The following is a 17,825-nucleotide window of genomic DNA, read 5'->3' as shown; positions in this document are numbered from 1 at the left end:
ATTCTTCTATTTGACTCTTCACAGCTTGATTTCATTTTTGTAGCCTCAATAATGTGGTTTCATGTTTCAGAAGTCATATAATGACAGTAAGGATTGTGATAATCGGCAGCCTATTTACATATAAAGAGTATCTGTAAACATAACTGAACTAGTGTGTTTGTATGTTTTCAGTGACACCTGTTTACAGCAACAGGCCTTACGCAGTGACCTTTAGAAAAATGAAGCTGTGACCAGCATTAAGTGTTGCTGTATGTTGGCCCATGTCAGAAAAACCTGCGTAACCCTTGTACATAGCCTGTATGCAGGTTGAAGTGCATGCGTGTGTGTGTGCTGCTGTTTCATGAAGGAAAGCTGCACTGAAGTCTTTATTGGTAATGAATGGGGATTATTGGTAATGAATGGGGTTTACTTTTATAAAGTGCATATGCATAATGTGTATATAGGTACAAATCTTCAGTGATAGTTACAACGTACAGGAATGAAATGTTTTCATGTCCAGTGTTCCTTTTAACAAAAAAGAATCAGAATTTCATATGGAAAAATTAGTGTGTTGTGAAATAATGGATTAGAGTTGCAAATATCTTTTTATATTTAATTAAGATCTTTAAATATATAACTAGAGAAAACTATTCAATGTATATGTATTTGATCATTGAAATGTCATTGCAGTGAGAGTCTAGCTTGAATAATGATATAAGATCAAACGCAGTTAAAACCATTTTTTAGATCTATCATTGAATGGCAAAATAAAAAGAATAAGTCATTTCAATTTAGCTTTTAACCTTTTAGCATTGTTTGTTTTGTCTTCATATTTCTGGTTTTATTTTGAAATTCTTAGGTGGCAGTGCATATTTTGAGGCAGCTTGTGGAATCTTTACCCTCACAGGAGACTTTTCTCTCAGCATTGCTAACTCTTGCAAATTAATTCAAGCCTCAAAATCTTTTATGTTTTCAGTTAACAGAAAATAAATTTGTCACACTCAGTATTACAGAAAAGGCTTCAGAATCTAAAACAAGGCTATGTGGTTTAGGAGTTAGAATGATACTTAAAGCAATTTTAAGATTTTATCTCATTTGTAACTTTGGGTATGACAATACTGCTTTAGTGGAATATTTAAAGAGTCCACAATCTGGATCTCAGTAACTTCATTGTTCCAGTTAATTTTGAAGAAAAAGTCATAGGCTTTATTATTTGTCATAGTTTATCATTTTAATTTTCTACATTACTTTTACATATGTTGGAGTACTGCCTACTGTACATGCCATTGTCACATGTAACACATTTCTTTATCTAACTTTAAATTTGCTGATTTCTTTTTCTGTTCCCATCATTCCGTGCATTTAATTCATTGAAGAACAAGAGAATTTTAACTCTTCCACAAAAGGTAAATATTTATGTGATTTTTTACAAATGTTTGGCAACTGTTTATACTGGCTTTTCTCTTAATATATTCCATGTCAGTATATAGTATTTAGTTAACAGTATTGAACAGCTGAAAAGGATGTTTCTTAAGTATCTATATGCTATCTGTTATCCCTCTTTAGAATCTGAAAGTCATTTCGCGTTGATTTCTAATTTTCCCATGGAAATGTGATATGCTAGACTTACCAGGAGTACTCAGCATTTTACATGGCTCAGAAGCTGCTTGACTGATTTAAAGTTCATCCAAAGAGTAAGGTTTTACCTAAGCTCTTCTTGAGCTCTGCACAACAGCTGATTCTAATACAATTGTGATGATGCAGCCATGGCTCTTTGCATCTGCGAAGGATGTTTCACAGGTCGGGGCTTAGGAACAGCTGAAGGTGCTGATGGCCAGAAACTATCCTTCCTATGCAGAGACATTCTGAAGACATTAGTTCAACATGAGCTCTATTTTATTTGCATGACACTCAGAAAGCTGGGTGTGTTATAGGGCAGGTTTCTGTGGGCAGGCACAGTTGTAGCTTTGACCTCTTATGAATTCCCCCTAGCATGTGCTGATACCAGTGAGTCAGTGAGCACAAACAAGGCTGTGCCATGAAGTGAGAAATACAGCCTGTCACATCCCCACCAAGGCATGTTGCAGAGAGGTCCCATTTTTATTTTATTTTTTCCGAAAGTAGGAGTCATCTCAAAGTCAGAATGAATCTCAGAAAAAAAGAACAATTTAATCCATTTTCATGTTAACAGCAAAATATTATACTGCATGAACATTAATACAACAGATTAACCTTTTCTAAATTCTAGTTGAGCCCTTCAGATTTGTGGAAATTCTGATCTCAGTACAGTCTTTGGTGGGCCAAAGCCAAGTTATGCATTCAACTTGAAACAGAATATCTACTACAACTTCTTCACATTGTGAAAGGATGGATCCCACTCATGTGTTGATACTTCCTTAGGTAAAATACAGCTATGAACTGCAACATCCAAGACAATACTGGGGAATATGTTTTCACAATAACGTAAAAAATAAAGTGAAAAAGAAATAGTGTTTAAATTAAGTATAAGCAATTGTAGATTATTTTGCAGCGTTAAGTATGTACTATGAAATATCTTAAGAAAGTGCTAAGAATGGTTAATTTTGCAATTTATTTCTGTCATTTTTGATTTCTTCAGTTTCTATATTTCTTCCAAACAGAACAATAAAAATTAATTATGTCAATTTATTGTTTGTGACTCTTCAAGTTCACAAACCTTGCTCTGTGATTTGGACTGCAGTGGATGTTTTGTTGTTTAAAACAACTGAGTTTATACAGAGAAATGAGAGCATGCCTGTAAGAGGTTTGTGAAAGCTCTTGTTTCCACAGGATTTGGATGGATTTGGCCCATGTTTTGGCAGTGTGGAGAAGGTGGTGGGATCTCTGGGCACCTGGGTTCCTCTGACTCACTGGAGTATAGGGCTGAATGCAGGTGCAGCCAAAGACAGGATAAAGTTGGGCAGATGAGTTGCTGGGGAACTGGAGCAGTGGCAGATCTGGGGGAGCAATGCAAAACCTGAAGTACAGCTGACTTACATTAGTAGCCCTGTCACCTCTGACTTTCCCCAGCACAGTATAAGAGAGACAAAGAAAGGAGAGTTGGTGAGTGGAAGATGGAGGGTTACAGGATGTTATATGGCAAAAGACATGGCAATGAAGGAATGAGTACACTACAGGTGTGAACGAACCCCTGCACTCAAGCTCACAGGAGCCACAATACTTTCTAGACAGGTAGAGGGACAAGAGCTGCAGGACATCTCCCTCACTATCTACAATGTGTAGCTGATATATACTTTTTAAACTCATATATGTAGAGAAGTGGTAACAAATTCTGTATCTTAAAAACAAAGTGATTATTCAGTGTTACTAACCTTACATTTCAAACAATCCATCTGCTCATGATTTCAAAATTGTGTTTTTTTTTTTGTTTGTTTTCTTTTCATTTGTTTTTAATTTCCCAGTTTAGCTTTCTGTGGATTTTTAAAGTCCTGAAACTTATTAGAGGGATACTTCTTATGTGCATAATATTGCAAAATGCAACCTGAAGGCTCAGAAGAAATAACTCAGAGATTCTCTGTTATTTCTGAAATGCTTCATCCTAGTCCACCACCAGCATCAGTTCCCTCTTTTCTATGAGTGCTCCCTTCCCCTCTCCCCTTCCTTTACCTGCTGCACTGGGGAATTCTCCCATCCAAGTCCTACTGCTGCTTTATTCCCTTGCCTTTGCTCTGGATATTGCCTCTGCCATTTCTTCTCCAGCTTTTACCTTTCACTGTCTCAGTCCAGATACTGCTTTTTTTTTTTTTTCTTTTCCTTTTTTTTTGTTTTTTCCTCAGTTTCCACACATCGAACATTTAAGCAGCACAGGGAGGGCAGCACTCCTGACTTTTCAGTGTGGAAAGGCATACAGGCCACTGCACTGCATTGTAGCTGTTGGTCACTGTTCAACTTTTCATCTTAGTGTGAAGAATATGTATACTGAGTGAAAAACAGGTTGGATCTCTGTTGGCTTCTGGGATAAGTGCAGTTTCCTGTTGCCCTGCCAAAACATGCTGTTTCCTTGACTGTGCACAAATGGGGAGAAAACCACATGGGGGCATCTCTGTAGCTAATTGGCAGATCTGTACCTTAATAGACCTGACAATAAGCAATATATTCCTCTGGCTGCTGCCAGAAATCCAGTATTTGTTGTAGTGCTTTTGGATGTCCTGAACCTCAGCTTCTTCAAAGAGCTAGTGAAATCCTTTTTTAAAAAAAAAAAATCCTGGGCATTTAGAGATATGATAGGAGTTAACAGTGCTCTTAGAAAGCTACCACAAAATAGTTTTTATGAGATCAATTTTCATTTCAACTTACTTTTCAGTGGCTGCTTCTGTATAAGCAAATCTGTCAGACTTTTAGACTGTTTCACTTTAAAGTTTGATTCATAGAGAAAGCTGGTAAGGGTTACAGACATCTTAAATACTGATGCCAATTTCTTCTTATTTTTTAGCTCACTCCAACTGTTAGTAGTGCAGGTGGATGCTCCATTCCTGGAAGTGTTCAAGGCCAGGCTGGATGGAGCTTTGAGCGACCTGGTCTAGTGGAAGGTATCCCTTCCCATGACAGGGGGGTTGGAACTAGATGGTCTTTAAAGTCCCTTCCAAGCCAAACCATTCTGTGATTCTGTGACTTGGAGGATTCTGTGTTTGTTGCAGCTGTTACCATTACAAGAACTGGTATAGGCAGTGCTAAGACACCCGTAGGTTTTCAGTAGTCCTAAAAAGACCAATGAATTTAATCACAGACCAGGTAATGTCACCTGTGGTTCTGCCTTTTAGCCCATATTTGGGTGTAAGCAAGAATGACCTTTTAGAAAGGTATTTGCACATAAGCACTGCAAGCAGTGAAAATTTGTTCCTGTGCTTAGCCACTTGTTTTTTTTTTAAACGTCATATTACTTATTTGACATTAACTTCTTCCTAACTACTGGACATTATTGAACCTGTGTCTGTTCAACTGAAGAGCCTTCCACTCTTAGAAATCTTCCCATGCATAAATAATTACAGCCCCCATCAAGTCACATACCTGCTTTCTTTTTAGTCATTTCCTAAATCTCTTTCTGCAAGACTGTATTCTGGACTTGATATAATTCTCATGACTTAATCTTCTTCAACAACGGTATGCTTGGAATTACAGTCTTCCTAAAATATCTGAATCTATTGACCTAAGTTGAGTATCTTCTAGAGTCCATATTTTCATTTCAATGTCTTAAAATTCCCTTTCTCTTTAAGGTGTTTAAGAATTTGGTGTTCTTTTTGTAACCACAAAGAGGTGAGAAAGTTTATCTTCATGTTACCTTGCCAATATTTCCCTTCTCTCTTGCATTCTTACTTGCTGGAAAGCAGCAAGTCTCCACTTCCAAAATTTTGCTGGAGATGCATGTGTAGCACAGGCAGTAGTTCAGTGTTAGGTGGAAGATGATTTTCCTTAGAATCTGGTGATGGTCAAGAATCCAAGATGGTCACGTGGCTATACAGGAGAGTTTCAATGCTAAAATAATCATAATCCTTTTTTTTTTTTTTTTTTTTTTTTTTTTTTTCAAATGTATGAATGAGTTCTTTTGAAATATTATTTATTGTCAAGATTCAAAGTTTTTCAAATTCTGCAGAATTAGGCTGTCATTAATGATCATTGTAATGTGAAAGAGATGGATATCTAAACATGTAAACTTGCAAATTAAAGACTAGAGAGCTATTAGAGACAAGCTCCATGCTAGTTCAGTATTGCTGCCTGTGGTACAATCCTTATTTAAATGAACCCACGTTTCCTACATTAAGTGATCAGTTTAGTAGATGGGCACTTACAGCATTGTGCCATTTAAGAAATTATGCACGTAATATATAGCTTAGTCCTTCTTTCAAACCTTAAAGAGGGGATTTAAGAACTCAAGATCAGTGTCTTTTGCACTACTGCTAGTGCAGCTTAGGTAGTGCTCACTTTCATAAAACTGGTCTTAGTCTGGTTTTGATACCAATGCAGGTTGAATCTATTTTAAAGTCAGATTTTGTGCATTGTTAAATTCACAGTCTTTGGATGGCAGAAATATGCCATATGCAGCTTTCTATCTACTAATTTGATGAAATATTTCTTAAAAAAAAAAAAGTAAAAACTAATAAACATTTTTATTTGCCATAACACATTTTTAGTATAGTATATTGCTTATGGTTCTGCTATTCTGCACATATATTACGTAAGGTAGCATATATTCTGAATGGTTAGTATTCTAGCTAGGTCCAACCTATCATTGGTTGAACACCAGATAGGGGTTGAAATATATACTAATTCTCTGAGGACATAATGATGAGGGATGTCAACTACTTGATGCTTTCAGATGTAATTCTATAAACCTTACCGTAGTGCTGACATATTAAAAGGAATATGACTGTAGTGTATTGGAGAGGGACTCTTTATCAGGAACTTCATTGATAGGACAAGGAGTAATGGTTTAAAAGTAAAGTGGTTTTAAACTAAATGGCTTTAAAATAAAAGGTAGATATAGATGTAGAAAGAGGGTAGATTTACATTACATATTAGGAAGAAATTCTTTATTCTGAGGTTCACAAGGCACTGGCACAGGTTGCTCAGAGAAGCTGTGGATGCCCCATCCCTGGAAGTGTTCAAGGCCAGATTGGATGGGACATTGAGCAAGTGGGAGGTGTACCTGGCCATGGCAGGGTGGCTGGAAGTAGGTGATCTTTAAGGTCCGTTCCATCCCAAGCCATTCTATGATATAAATTCTTAGTTAACAGATAATTTCTTGGAAAAATTAAAAGATGGCCATCTCCTTTAAAATGAATACATAACTCAATTGGCCAATCCTAATTTTCTCTGAGGGTAGGTTGCAGCCTGAAAATAAGAACTGTAGTTGTTTATTACTTACCTTCTGTTAGTTGTATGGATTTGCATATGTTAGACAATCAAAAGACAATGTGTATTTTTTAAGATTTTAGTAAAAAGAGGGCATCCCTTTCCCTATGATGGAAACATGTACCAAGAACTGCCTTTAATGTTACTGAAAACTTCTATTATCACAAGAAATACATGAAGAATTTTTGTGAGATTGTAAGTAAAGACAAACAAACAAAAAAGCCCTCTTCCATTATGTGCTTATGTTAAATTGTTCTTTTTCTCATACCATTATCACCTCAACAAAGATTTGAAATCTAGATGTTAGTTGTACTTCCAGCGTGTCACATACTTAGAATCCTTCAAGATGTGCCATGAATTACAGTACAGGGTGCACAGTCTTTAGAAAGGATGTTTGTTGAATGACATCTGAGGAAAAGACCCAGGAAGATCTGGTAGGCCTCTAGGACAGAAGATGGTCTTAATCTTTGTAGACTGTATCTTCTTGCTTTGAATCCCATTCACAGTGGAAGGCAGATGGGACTTAGCAGTGAGTTGAATAATAAATTAAATGATAACGAAGAGAACTTCTTTTTGTTTGATGGAAAACTATTCAGAACTACACTGGGCAGTTAATTCTTGGTAGCTTGCTGGGTTGACCCCAGCCAATAATTAAGCACCCGAAGTCTATTTGCTCCCAGCCTCCTCCACAGCTGGATGGAATTGCTGTGAGAGAACAGGATGAACAAAAGTGCGTAAAAACTTGTGGGCTGAGTTATAGACAGTTTAAAAAGTGAAAGGAAAAATAAATAAATAAATAAATAAATAAAAGCAAACTGCCAAGTGATGCAAAAGCAATTGCTCACCACCTCCCACCAGCAGACTAATGCCCAGCTCATCTCCACGGAATGGCTACCTTGGAAAGACAGTATTATTGCTGACCATGGCATTAAATGGCATGGTCATTTAACTCCCTTTGGTCAGCTGGGGTCAGCTGTCCTGGTTATGTCCCCTCCTGGTTGCTTCCCTGTCCCAGCCTACGTGCTGGGGGACAGGATGAGAAACAGAGAAGCCTTTGATGCTGTGAAAGCACTGCACAATAATAGCTAAAATATTGGAGTGACACAAATGTGACGCTCAGCACTGTATGGGCTGCTGTAAAGAAAATTACCTCCATCCCAGCCAGACCCAGTACTCTTGGCATTACAGGAATCAGAATGGTTTCTAAATATATTAATGGGGTTGAAGAATACTATTTTGATTCCATTTGTATGTCTGTCTTTTCTCTCCCGCATGGCTTGATTGTTTATGTACATTATTGTTACACACGCTTCAAACGTTGTACATAAGAAAACCCCCTAAACTCCTTGGCTCTAAACTTGCACCCCTTATTTAAGCAGTCCACTTCATGACTTTCTGTTTTCAATACTTCTTTTACTGATTGATCTCAGATCTGAATCAACAGCTCTTAAAGCAATGAGGGTGATAGCTCTTCAAAGTGTGACTTCTGACACCAAAAAGAGTGATGCATTGACATGACACAACTGACATTGGTGATAGCTGTACCACTAATTTGAGATGCCTGTGGTAAATCTCCATATTTTGAATTCTAGGGCCACTGCAGAATTTAGAGGTTTGGGGATTATAGTGCTTCAATATGTACTTACTGTGTAGTCCTACCTCTCAAGAGTTCCAGGAAAAGCACTCTGTAAATACTGGTGTCCTAAAAGAAAATAGATCCATATTTTTTCAGAGACAGGTTAAGTTCTTGAAGTATTGTTTATGTCAAATTTTCGTTACCTGTGGTAACCAGCTGTGTTCCAAGAAAGTACTGTGATTGTATGGTGATGTCACTTATGGTTGTTACAGCTTCTGCTCATGTGGTTCTGCTACTGTGTTAGTTTTTTCTGCTTCCTGTGATTAGCATGTAAAGAGTAGACCAGTCTACTTTTCAGGCAGACAAAATTTTCTATCAGAACTAGGTATAACATACACTCAGATGCGCATGGTGAGCAAAACTGAAAAGAACATATTTTGTATTTTCTAGAGCAGTCTTGCATTTCACACAATTGCTTGCTTAGAAGTAAGTTAATAACTGATTGTTTTTCGCTAATGGCACATTTTGCTCCATGCACAAAAATAAATTTCTCTCTTAGAATATTTAGATTAATTTTACAGTCCTCATCAGTTGCTCTCATGTTACTTTATATAATGATATCCAATAATGGAAATCATAAGTGTGTGGTTAAGGATTTAAACACAAGTAGAATCAAGAATTACTAAGTCAAGGTTGACTATTTACTCAGTCTTGACTGCAGTAGTTTTTGTACATACTCACTGGACTAGGGTCTCTTATTCTTTCTCAGATATAATAAGTAAAACAGATTAACACTTTTCCATACAAATTTTTTAGTATAATATACAATTAACAGTGTGAAGCACCAAACAGTCACACAGTGAAAGGGTGATTTTTAGAGTAACTGTAACTTGTGCACAATACACATATAGGGCTAAATTTTTAAAGGGGTCTCAATATTCCCTCTGATTTTTACGTCCTCAGTCTATTTCATGCATTTATGATAGGATTAAGATATCTGAGTTTTTGACTTCAGTCACTAATTGACGTATCTTAATCCTTTCATATCTGTCCATAAAATAAGAGGCCATCTTTAAAAATTTCACCTAAAGTGCTCAATTTTGCCTTCAGATACCTCCATGCAACTTCCATTGAAGTAATTGGAGCTGTGCCTGCATATCTGATGGTGGAACTGGACTCAATGCAATTAAGGTACACGTTTACCAACATAATTAGTCATCTGGAATAATCACTGGGCCCAGTGTGACATTCTGCATGTGCAGAATTTCCTAGATTGGACCCTCTGCAGTGTGGGAGGTTGAAGATTATGGTGATAATTTTATCTCTTGCCATAAATTTGTAGCTGTAGCCGAACTTTAATGCAATTTGCTGTACTTAATTTTCCTATTTTTAAATATGAAATGTGGAAGGAGAACATGAAAACAACATATTTTTCACAGTGTGATATCTTTGTATATTTTTTCATCTCCAACCAGTGCACAGATAATCCATGATTTCCACAAACACATTATGGATGGTATGTGCGTGCACAATTGTGGTTTGTGCAAGAGCACACAGTTTAAAATATCCAACCCTGAGGATACCGCTTTCCTTTTGTGTATCTTTGTGCTTGAAAAGCACAAACTAATAAGTAGATGTGTAAAGAATCACACAACTAGCAGCATAAAACCCACATAGGGTAACTTTGGTACCTCTTGATTCATAATACAGATCTGTAAACATCGTGATAGCGTGCCTGTTTTCCCCTAAGTTACAATTCTGTGTTTTGTGATTGAAAATCAGTTCCATGCAGCTTTTAAATTGGTGTCTGTCTCCTGTCACTGGTCTGGGAGGGGCTGTTCACAAAAATCTTGACTTTTAAACTAATCTTTGGAGAGAATCATGTAGGTCCATGATCGACCTAAAAGCAGAAAAAAGATTGTGCAAGGGTTTTCCCAAATAAAACATCCATCTTGAATTTATGACCACACAAAAAATTGCAGCTAGAAAAAGTTGTTCTTCTCGGATGTTATAACCTGTGAAAACCTATGAATATACTGAGTGCTCCAGTAAATTAGAACAGTGACTGGTGAATATTTGTGTCTAGGTCTAGAACTGTTATGAAATGCCAGTTTTCAAGGTTTTGGTTTTATTGGTATTCCTTTCTATTTGTAGTGCCACCAAGTTTAAGAATGGCAGAATATGCTGTTCCCTCTGAAAATTATGCACTACCACAAAAGTTAGCTTACTTTTAAGGAAGCTTTAGCCCAGGTGCTTTCACGCCAATCTTTCCTTTAGTGCAAAGGCATCTTCCTATGGCAAGCACAGCCAATATTAATTGTTATAACTTGTTCAAATTGAAGAAGATGCTGTTTATACCATCAAAACTTCTTGAAGGTTTCAGATTATTTTTTTAAAGAAACATTATCACAGGGGAATTTAAAATACAAGAAGATACAATACAATTTCTTTGAAATAGAAATAAGCATTAGAGAATAAAGTAGCATTTTTAAAGGACTTTTTGTTAAAAAAAATAGAAAATTCATTGTATTTTTACTGTGACAGGTTGAATGGAGAGATTCTCTCTTAAAAATAATGTTTAGGTATGGTGAGCAGTTCTGTTTTAATATACTAATAGGACTTAATTACTTTCAAAGTAAATTTTAATACCTGTTTAATGCATTAACTCTTAGAATGCTACTGTAGTATTTTCTACAGTTAAGCATATACCTGGTTAGGTGATCATAGGTTTATGCCCTCTGCATCTAGAATGATTAACAGGTTTATAATTCAGCCTACCACCTAAATTCTTTCAATCTTTCCGTATCTGTTGCACCAGCTTGATAATGTATAGCAAACTGGGATGTCTGCCCGTTTTCAGGTGAAGACTCCTGGCAATGGAAGTGGTTGATTTCTTGACATTAGTGTTCCTTTGTGATGTGTTTACACCCTGCTTGTTTTACATGTTTGTACATTTCTTTGTTTTGTTGAGATAGAAATAAGTTAAAATTGTTGCTAAACCATTTTTTTTTTCCAAAGTTTTTTCTCTCTTTTTAATTGATTTTCATTATGTGTTTTTGCAGCAAGCTTAGTAGTGGAGGAGCGAACAAGACAGATGAAAATGAAAGTGCACCGTTATAATCAGACATCAGGGTCTGGTTCTAGTCAAGAACATGAGCGTGAGCAATATACCAAGGTAAAGTTAGCAGTATTCAAATGATATTTTGACTTGAAAATTTAAGGCATAAACATGTTTATTTAAAGTATTATATCACCCTCAAGAACATTGTGTTATAAAGCCTGACAGAGGCGTCTTCACATAATAGCTTTGTAACATGATTTTTACCCCCATATGATGTGCTTTAGACTTAGTCTTTGATGTCACCTTTTCACACCTGTGAAAAGCAGAACACATGAAAAGCAGTTCAAGGAAGAAAGACCCTGTTAAACAAAGCTATGTCACCTTGAGCTTTGGAAACCTCAGGCCTGCAAATCCCTGGAGGCTGAAAAAGGCTCTGGTCTTCTATTCTTCACTGGGCCCTTGCTGTTGTCTGATGTATAGAAAGCTACATCTCATGCATCTGTTTTCATATCTGTATAATATTTTTGCATCTTAATAATGTCACAGATGTCATACTTCTTTTCTGGAAATATGTTTTCTAATAATAATGTAAGGACTTCCTTTGATAATTGTGTATATGAAATTACATGAATGAAGAGAGAACATTTTTTCCTTGATAATGCTGACATGATATCCCACAGCCATGTAGGTTTAAAACCATGTAAACCTCTGAGCAACCTGCTAAAGATCTCAGAGATTTGTGCTGCCTCTCACAAGTCAAGCTGTGAGGGCCTGGAGCTGTGATGGGCTAATCTCATTTTGCCTTTTGAAGCCTAAGAAAGAGAGAACATCTGCAGAAGTCAGGATGGGCAATGTTTGCTTAGATTTTGTTTCCTTTTTAGAAATGCAGCACTGCTTTTATGTCGTCTAAGTAAAGAGCAAAGGCAAAAACAGCCGTCAGGTGATGATTGTGAGTGAAGCGTTCCTGCAGTGCTGTTCTTCTACTGCCATGGAGGATCGTGGGGTGTTTACAACGAGCCACCACGGGATGGCACTGTGAATATAGAAGTTCGCTGAAAAAAAAAAAAAATAAAAAAATAAAAAAATAAGGACACATTCAACAACTATATGCATTAAAAATAAGGTCTCAGAATAGTAGTAGTTGGAAGAAAATGACAGCTTTTATAAATTTAGACTTTCTTGCCTTAAGAGACACATTTCCATGAAGTCTTTCATATCGGTAAGAGCTAAAAACTTGTATTACATTTTAAAAGCGATGATCTTTCCTTTTGTGAACCAGTGCTGCACAGAAAACATCAAACAATGTCTGTCTCAACAGCTGAGGACATCAGGATGCTCCTGGCATTTATTAGTAGTGCAGAACCAGACTTTTCATCCCTTCCCCTTCAGTACCACTTCTCTTTGTTTCACAGACTTGATGCTCCTGGAGGCCCAAGTTGAAATAATGGATAACACAAGGTACTCAGCAGTACAGAAAAATCAGAAATTCACTTAGGAATGTGTAGTAGGCAATTAGGCATCTACCTTGTACCATCTAATGGATTTGAAAAAATTGTTGAAGGTCTTGTTATAGTTAAATATGGAGACAGTTTTAATGAGGTTGTTTTTTACTTTGAGATCACCTCACTGTGAACATATGACTTAAATAAATAAAACAGTTCTCAAAAGGAAGAGAAATAGGCTGTAAGTCCTCAATTACCAAATTGCCAGGTATTAATTCCATACAAAAAATTGGGATGGGCAGCCTTCTCTAGGTGGCCCTGCTTGAGCTAGGGGGGGTTGGACCAGGTGACTTCCAGAAGTCCCTTCAACCTTGTCCATTCTGTGATACTGGTCAGAAGCCAGAGCTTGCATATTAATTAGAGTCTTTCCTAAATAAAAGGCCAGATTTCTGATTTGGATTTTTTGTGCTTACGGATTAGTTCAAATTTCTTATTCTTCCATTATGAGATACCTTTTAAAAAATCCTGACTCCTTTTAATATTTATTGTAAATATTATTTATGCTCCTCATAAATATTGTTTTTGTTCCTCAATGTATTTCTCTAAGACTAATATAAATCTGATGTTTGGTTAAATGGTTGGAAAACATCAAACTGCAATTTTACCAATTTCCCTTGTCTTTCTGTGTCTAGCAGTTTTTGTTATTAACTTCAGTTTTTAAATGGATGTGGAAATGAAATCAAAATCGAAATTTCAGCATGATGGGTACTAGATGGAAAGAACTCTGAAATATTTTTTATTCGGATTTTTGTTTTTTTCAATCTATGACTAAAACTTTGAGGAAGCAAATTCTCTGTCCATTGTTATAAGAAAAGTATCTTGGTGGTACATCATGCTCTGACAGATAAATGCTCCTTTCCATGCTCGAAAAGTATTAAAGAGAATGAGTTACTTTTTTTGGACATTAAATACAAAAATCTTTAACTTCTTATATATTTTCTACATCATCTTTTGTAGTACGATGAGCCAATCTATAATAAATTGTTAAGTGCTGAGAACAAATTATATTAGCACCTTCTAACACTCTGTACTATATTCAGTGATGTGGCTGTTTGCTTCATATTGCTATGGTGATAGTAGTCACTTTGATGAATATGTTGTTAAAGCAAGCCTAGTGCTGCTATCTTTCTTTATCCTCAGAAGATGTTGCAGGAATCAAGAAAAATAGACCAGACAGATGAAGATAAGACAGTTCTAATGAAAATGTGGTTAAGTCATGGCAGGTGATGCAGTAAAGCTAATGAGTGAAAGCACTTGTGGCTATATCTAATTTCTGGTGCCAAAATCGGTGAAAAGTCTTTGCAGGAGCAAGACTTACTTTAATTTAAGAAGAAAATTTGTTCACTGGTCTAACAGAATAAGGCATAATTTGTTCCTTTTTAAAATAAATACTTATTTTTTCCCTCCTTTTGCCTATTTCTTCAGAAAGTATATATTTGTATTTCTTAGAGAAATTACATTGTGTTGTACACTGAGAATATATTCTCTTCAGCTTTTCAGAGCAATTGGCTCACAGGATTCCATCCTTCCTCTATTTTAGCATTTGCATGTATGCATGGTATATTACACCCAAACTTCTTCAAACCTTTCAAAATTTTTTCATCTGTAAGGACTGGATCTTCCTTGCAATAGTGAATTACATGTGTACAAAATTATTATTTTTTTTTAATTTAAATTTGTTTTCTCTTGTATTGAAAAAAAAAACAACTTTTTTTTTTTTTTTTTTTCCCACCAGAGGTACTAGAGCATGGCCTTCACAAATTCCAGTCTATCTGGTTCATTTCTTCCATTTTTGTAATTTCTCTCTCAGTAGCTTAATATTAGTAGTCTCAGTAGCCATGGACTAGTTTTTCAAGCATACATGATGAAGTTAGTGAGTAAACATTTTTAAACATTCGCGTTTTAAACATTTGTTAATGGATTTTGAAAAAGTTAACTTCTGTACAGCATGTGTATAGGTCTTGATGTCTCTTGTACTTGTTTTAAGATCCTCGAAGACCTCACATCCTTATTTTCTTCAGTTTCAGTGAAGGAACTCCATAATTCATCTAAAACTCTAACATCCTAAAAAGCCAAGTGGAAAAAACAAACAAACAAACAAAACAAAACAAAACAAAAGACCCCAGATTTGGCAAAAGGGTTTAAAGAGGGACTTTATCTGTTTTCCTTCCTTGTACATCGTTAAGGCTGTAGTGGCTACTGTCACTGTTATATATATTTGCTGTTTAAGTGTTTGGGAGAATCAAAACACTTTGGTGGCATAATTCTTCATTTGCACAGATGTAAATGACAGAATATCTTAATTATGCTCTTAATTAAAAAGTCAGTAAGTTTTCATTAGAAATGCCACACACAGAACACAAATAACTTGCTACAGCTGTTCCAGCTTTCCAGAGAATGTGCAACACATTTTTCATTTTTTTAAGAAGGTCTGTTTATTCAAGAGAGTCACTGATCAGAGCACTGTAGTGCCTACTTAAAAGGACATCGTTCTATATTTAGATGCACTACCAACTCAGTTAACTCTGTATGTGATTGACTGGAAAACATTTAGCATAAAAAGCAAGTGTAGTCATGGCATTAGGTGACTGGCATTCTGGAAATGGAATGGAATGGAATTCTTGAAAGTTAAAGTCTACAAGAATAGGCTGTGTAGGAGACAGGATGATGTAATACTGACTACCAAAGTTTATGCGATGCTGGGCAAGGCACCTAGGGCTATGTATAGAAAGGAATCCTCTTGGAGGATGATGTTACAGGTGTATTCTTTTGATCTCCCTTCATCAACACTCAAGTGAAAAATATTTACCGTGTATCATATTGACATTACAGTCACTCCAAGATGGATAGGGTTTCACAAAATTCAGTAAGATCCATTTGTTTGACTCCTGGGCTTCGCCACAACTTTTCCATTGGATGACTTGCTCATTTTTGCTGTACAGGTGCTGGTAGGAGTCACAAACAGGGCCAAGGTGCCAGGCACTGAATCCCAGCAGCATTTGGAGGAACCCCATGCAAATAGTCATAAAACCCAAGGAGCTTTGTGCCATCGTTCAGTGTTTCCTGACAAAATTCCTTGTTAGCGTAAGGTGACTCAAAGGCAGCTATGATCTCAAGACTTCAGTAGGTCCCTCAGTGAACCTAGCCCTTAATGGTTCTCGTCTGTATTTCTTTCCTCATTTTAATTTCCTCATTTTAATCCCCATTTAATTTTCTTATTTAATTCTATTATTCAAAGCACATAATGAGGCATGTATTTTCAGAGGTTAGTCACCTGAGGCTTTTTTTAAAGGAGGAGGCACTCCTTCAGTTTCAAAGCTCTGAACTATTCTATTCACCACAGGTTGAGCTGAGAAATCTAGAAATATAAAATCTTAATAATATGGAAGATAATAGATTATTAAATTACTTCTATAATGCCTTATAATCAGTAAAATTGCTAATGCTGTTAGTCATTAAGGAACTGTGAAAGTATCATCAGAATGGAATCATAGAATGGCTCGGGTTGGAAGGGACCTTAAAGATCACCTACTTCCAACCCTCCTGCAGTGGGCAGGGACACCTCACAATAGATCAGGTTGGATGAGGCCCTGGGCAGTCTGGTCTTGAACACCTCCAGGGATGGGGCACCACAGCCTCTCTGGGCAACCTGTTCCAGTGCCTCACCAACCTCTGAATGAAGAATTTCCTCCTAACGTCTAATATAAATCTTCCCTCTTTTATTTTAAAACCATACCCTCTTGTCCTGTCATTATCTGATTGAGCAAAAAGTCACTCTCAGTCTTTTTTATAAATATCCATGAAGTAGACTTTTTATTTGTGTCTGTGCTCCTTTCAGTGGTGTCAACATGTCTGCACTTCATCATACCCCTTTTTTCACCTATTGCTGGTGCAGAAGCAGTGACTCCATAGGTGATAAAGTGAATAGAAGAACTACATTTCAAATGTTCATATTTCAGACAGTTACACTGAATAAAACATCTGTCTTTGTAATACAGAAGCAGACAAACAGTGCAGATAGTGCGGGAATTTGAAGTCAGCTGCAAACTTCAGCAGTGTTCCAAATGAGATAAATAGTGAACTTTGGAATGGAAATATTACATAAACGTTAACTGCCTAAGACACAGAGTTGAAAGAGAAGTGACTGCACTGAAAATTCACTTAATTTTGAAGCTTCAGAATGATTTTTGTGTAATATTTAAATGTATCCCAACAAAGAAATGGATTACAAATACACACAGAGTTATGCTGAAGAGCTGTAGGACTCTAGATGAGTGGGACTTTATTATGTTATTTTTGGTCCCAGCTAGAAACCTGCAGGCTTTTCTGTAATGAAAATGTCAAATAAGTGGATCTTGGCTTGTGACTTTTTTCCTCTGAATGACAAATTGAGGTGTATTTCAACAGTAAAGTATTATTCTCTTAATATTCACTCACTTAAGAGCACTTCTGTCTCTGAAAGGGAAAAAGAGCTAACTTCAAAATTTTGTTAACCTGTTTCTCCCCTCCTCCTCCCCAGCCGTTCATATTATTAGAAAGAAAAGAAAAGAATCTTTCACAGGAATTAAAACTTTGAGTGGCAGCAGTAAGAGTTATTTATATGAATTTTCTGCCAAAAAAAAAGTTAACTAGGAACAGAAAAAACTATCTCAGCTGATGTTGAAATTCACAAGTAGACTGTGCTCTTTCACCAGGGAATCTGTAAGAAAGAAGGGGATAAAGATATACAAGGCCATTTTATTTTATTTTATTTTATTTTATTTTATTTTATTTTATTTTATTTTATTTTATTTTATTTTATTTTATTTTATTTTATTTT

General features: G+C 36.2%; 1 protein-coding gene across 40 annotated transcripts in view; it reads left to right on the top strand.

The window, feature by feature from the left end:
- RIMS1 (regulating synaptic membrane exocytosis 1) overlaps positions 1–17,825 on the top strand; it is a 333,844-nt gene that overhangs the window by 251,067 nt on the left and 64,952 nt on the right. For 21 of the 40 annotated variants that reach the window (XM_035322661.1, XM_035322703.1, XM_035322666.1 and 18 more), the window contains 2 exons: positions 1,356–1,385; positions 11,506–11,618. The exons of 9 other annotated variants lie outside the window; for them this stretch is intronic. In XM_035322661.1, coding sequence (XP_035178552.1) covers positions 1,356–1,385; positions 11,506–11,618 — 143 coding nt within the window. The remainder of the gene's footprint in view (positions 1–1,355; positions 1,386–11,505; positions 11,619–17,825) is intronic. 10 more of the 40 variants (XM_035322663.1, XM_035322675.1, XM_035322674.1 and 7 more) reach the window with 1 other exon arrangement.

This window comes from Oxyura jamaicensis, chromosome 3 (genome assembly GCF_011077185.1).
Source record: "Oxyura jamaicensis isolate SHBP4307 breed ruddy duck chromosome 3, BPBGC_Ojam_1.0, whole genome shotgun sequence".
In the NCBI taxonomy this organism is placed as follows: Eukaryota; Metazoa; Chordata; class Aves; order Anseriformes; family Anatidae; genus Oxyura; species Oxyura jamaicensis.
This window is presented reverse-complemented; position numbering and strand designations above follow the sequence as displayed.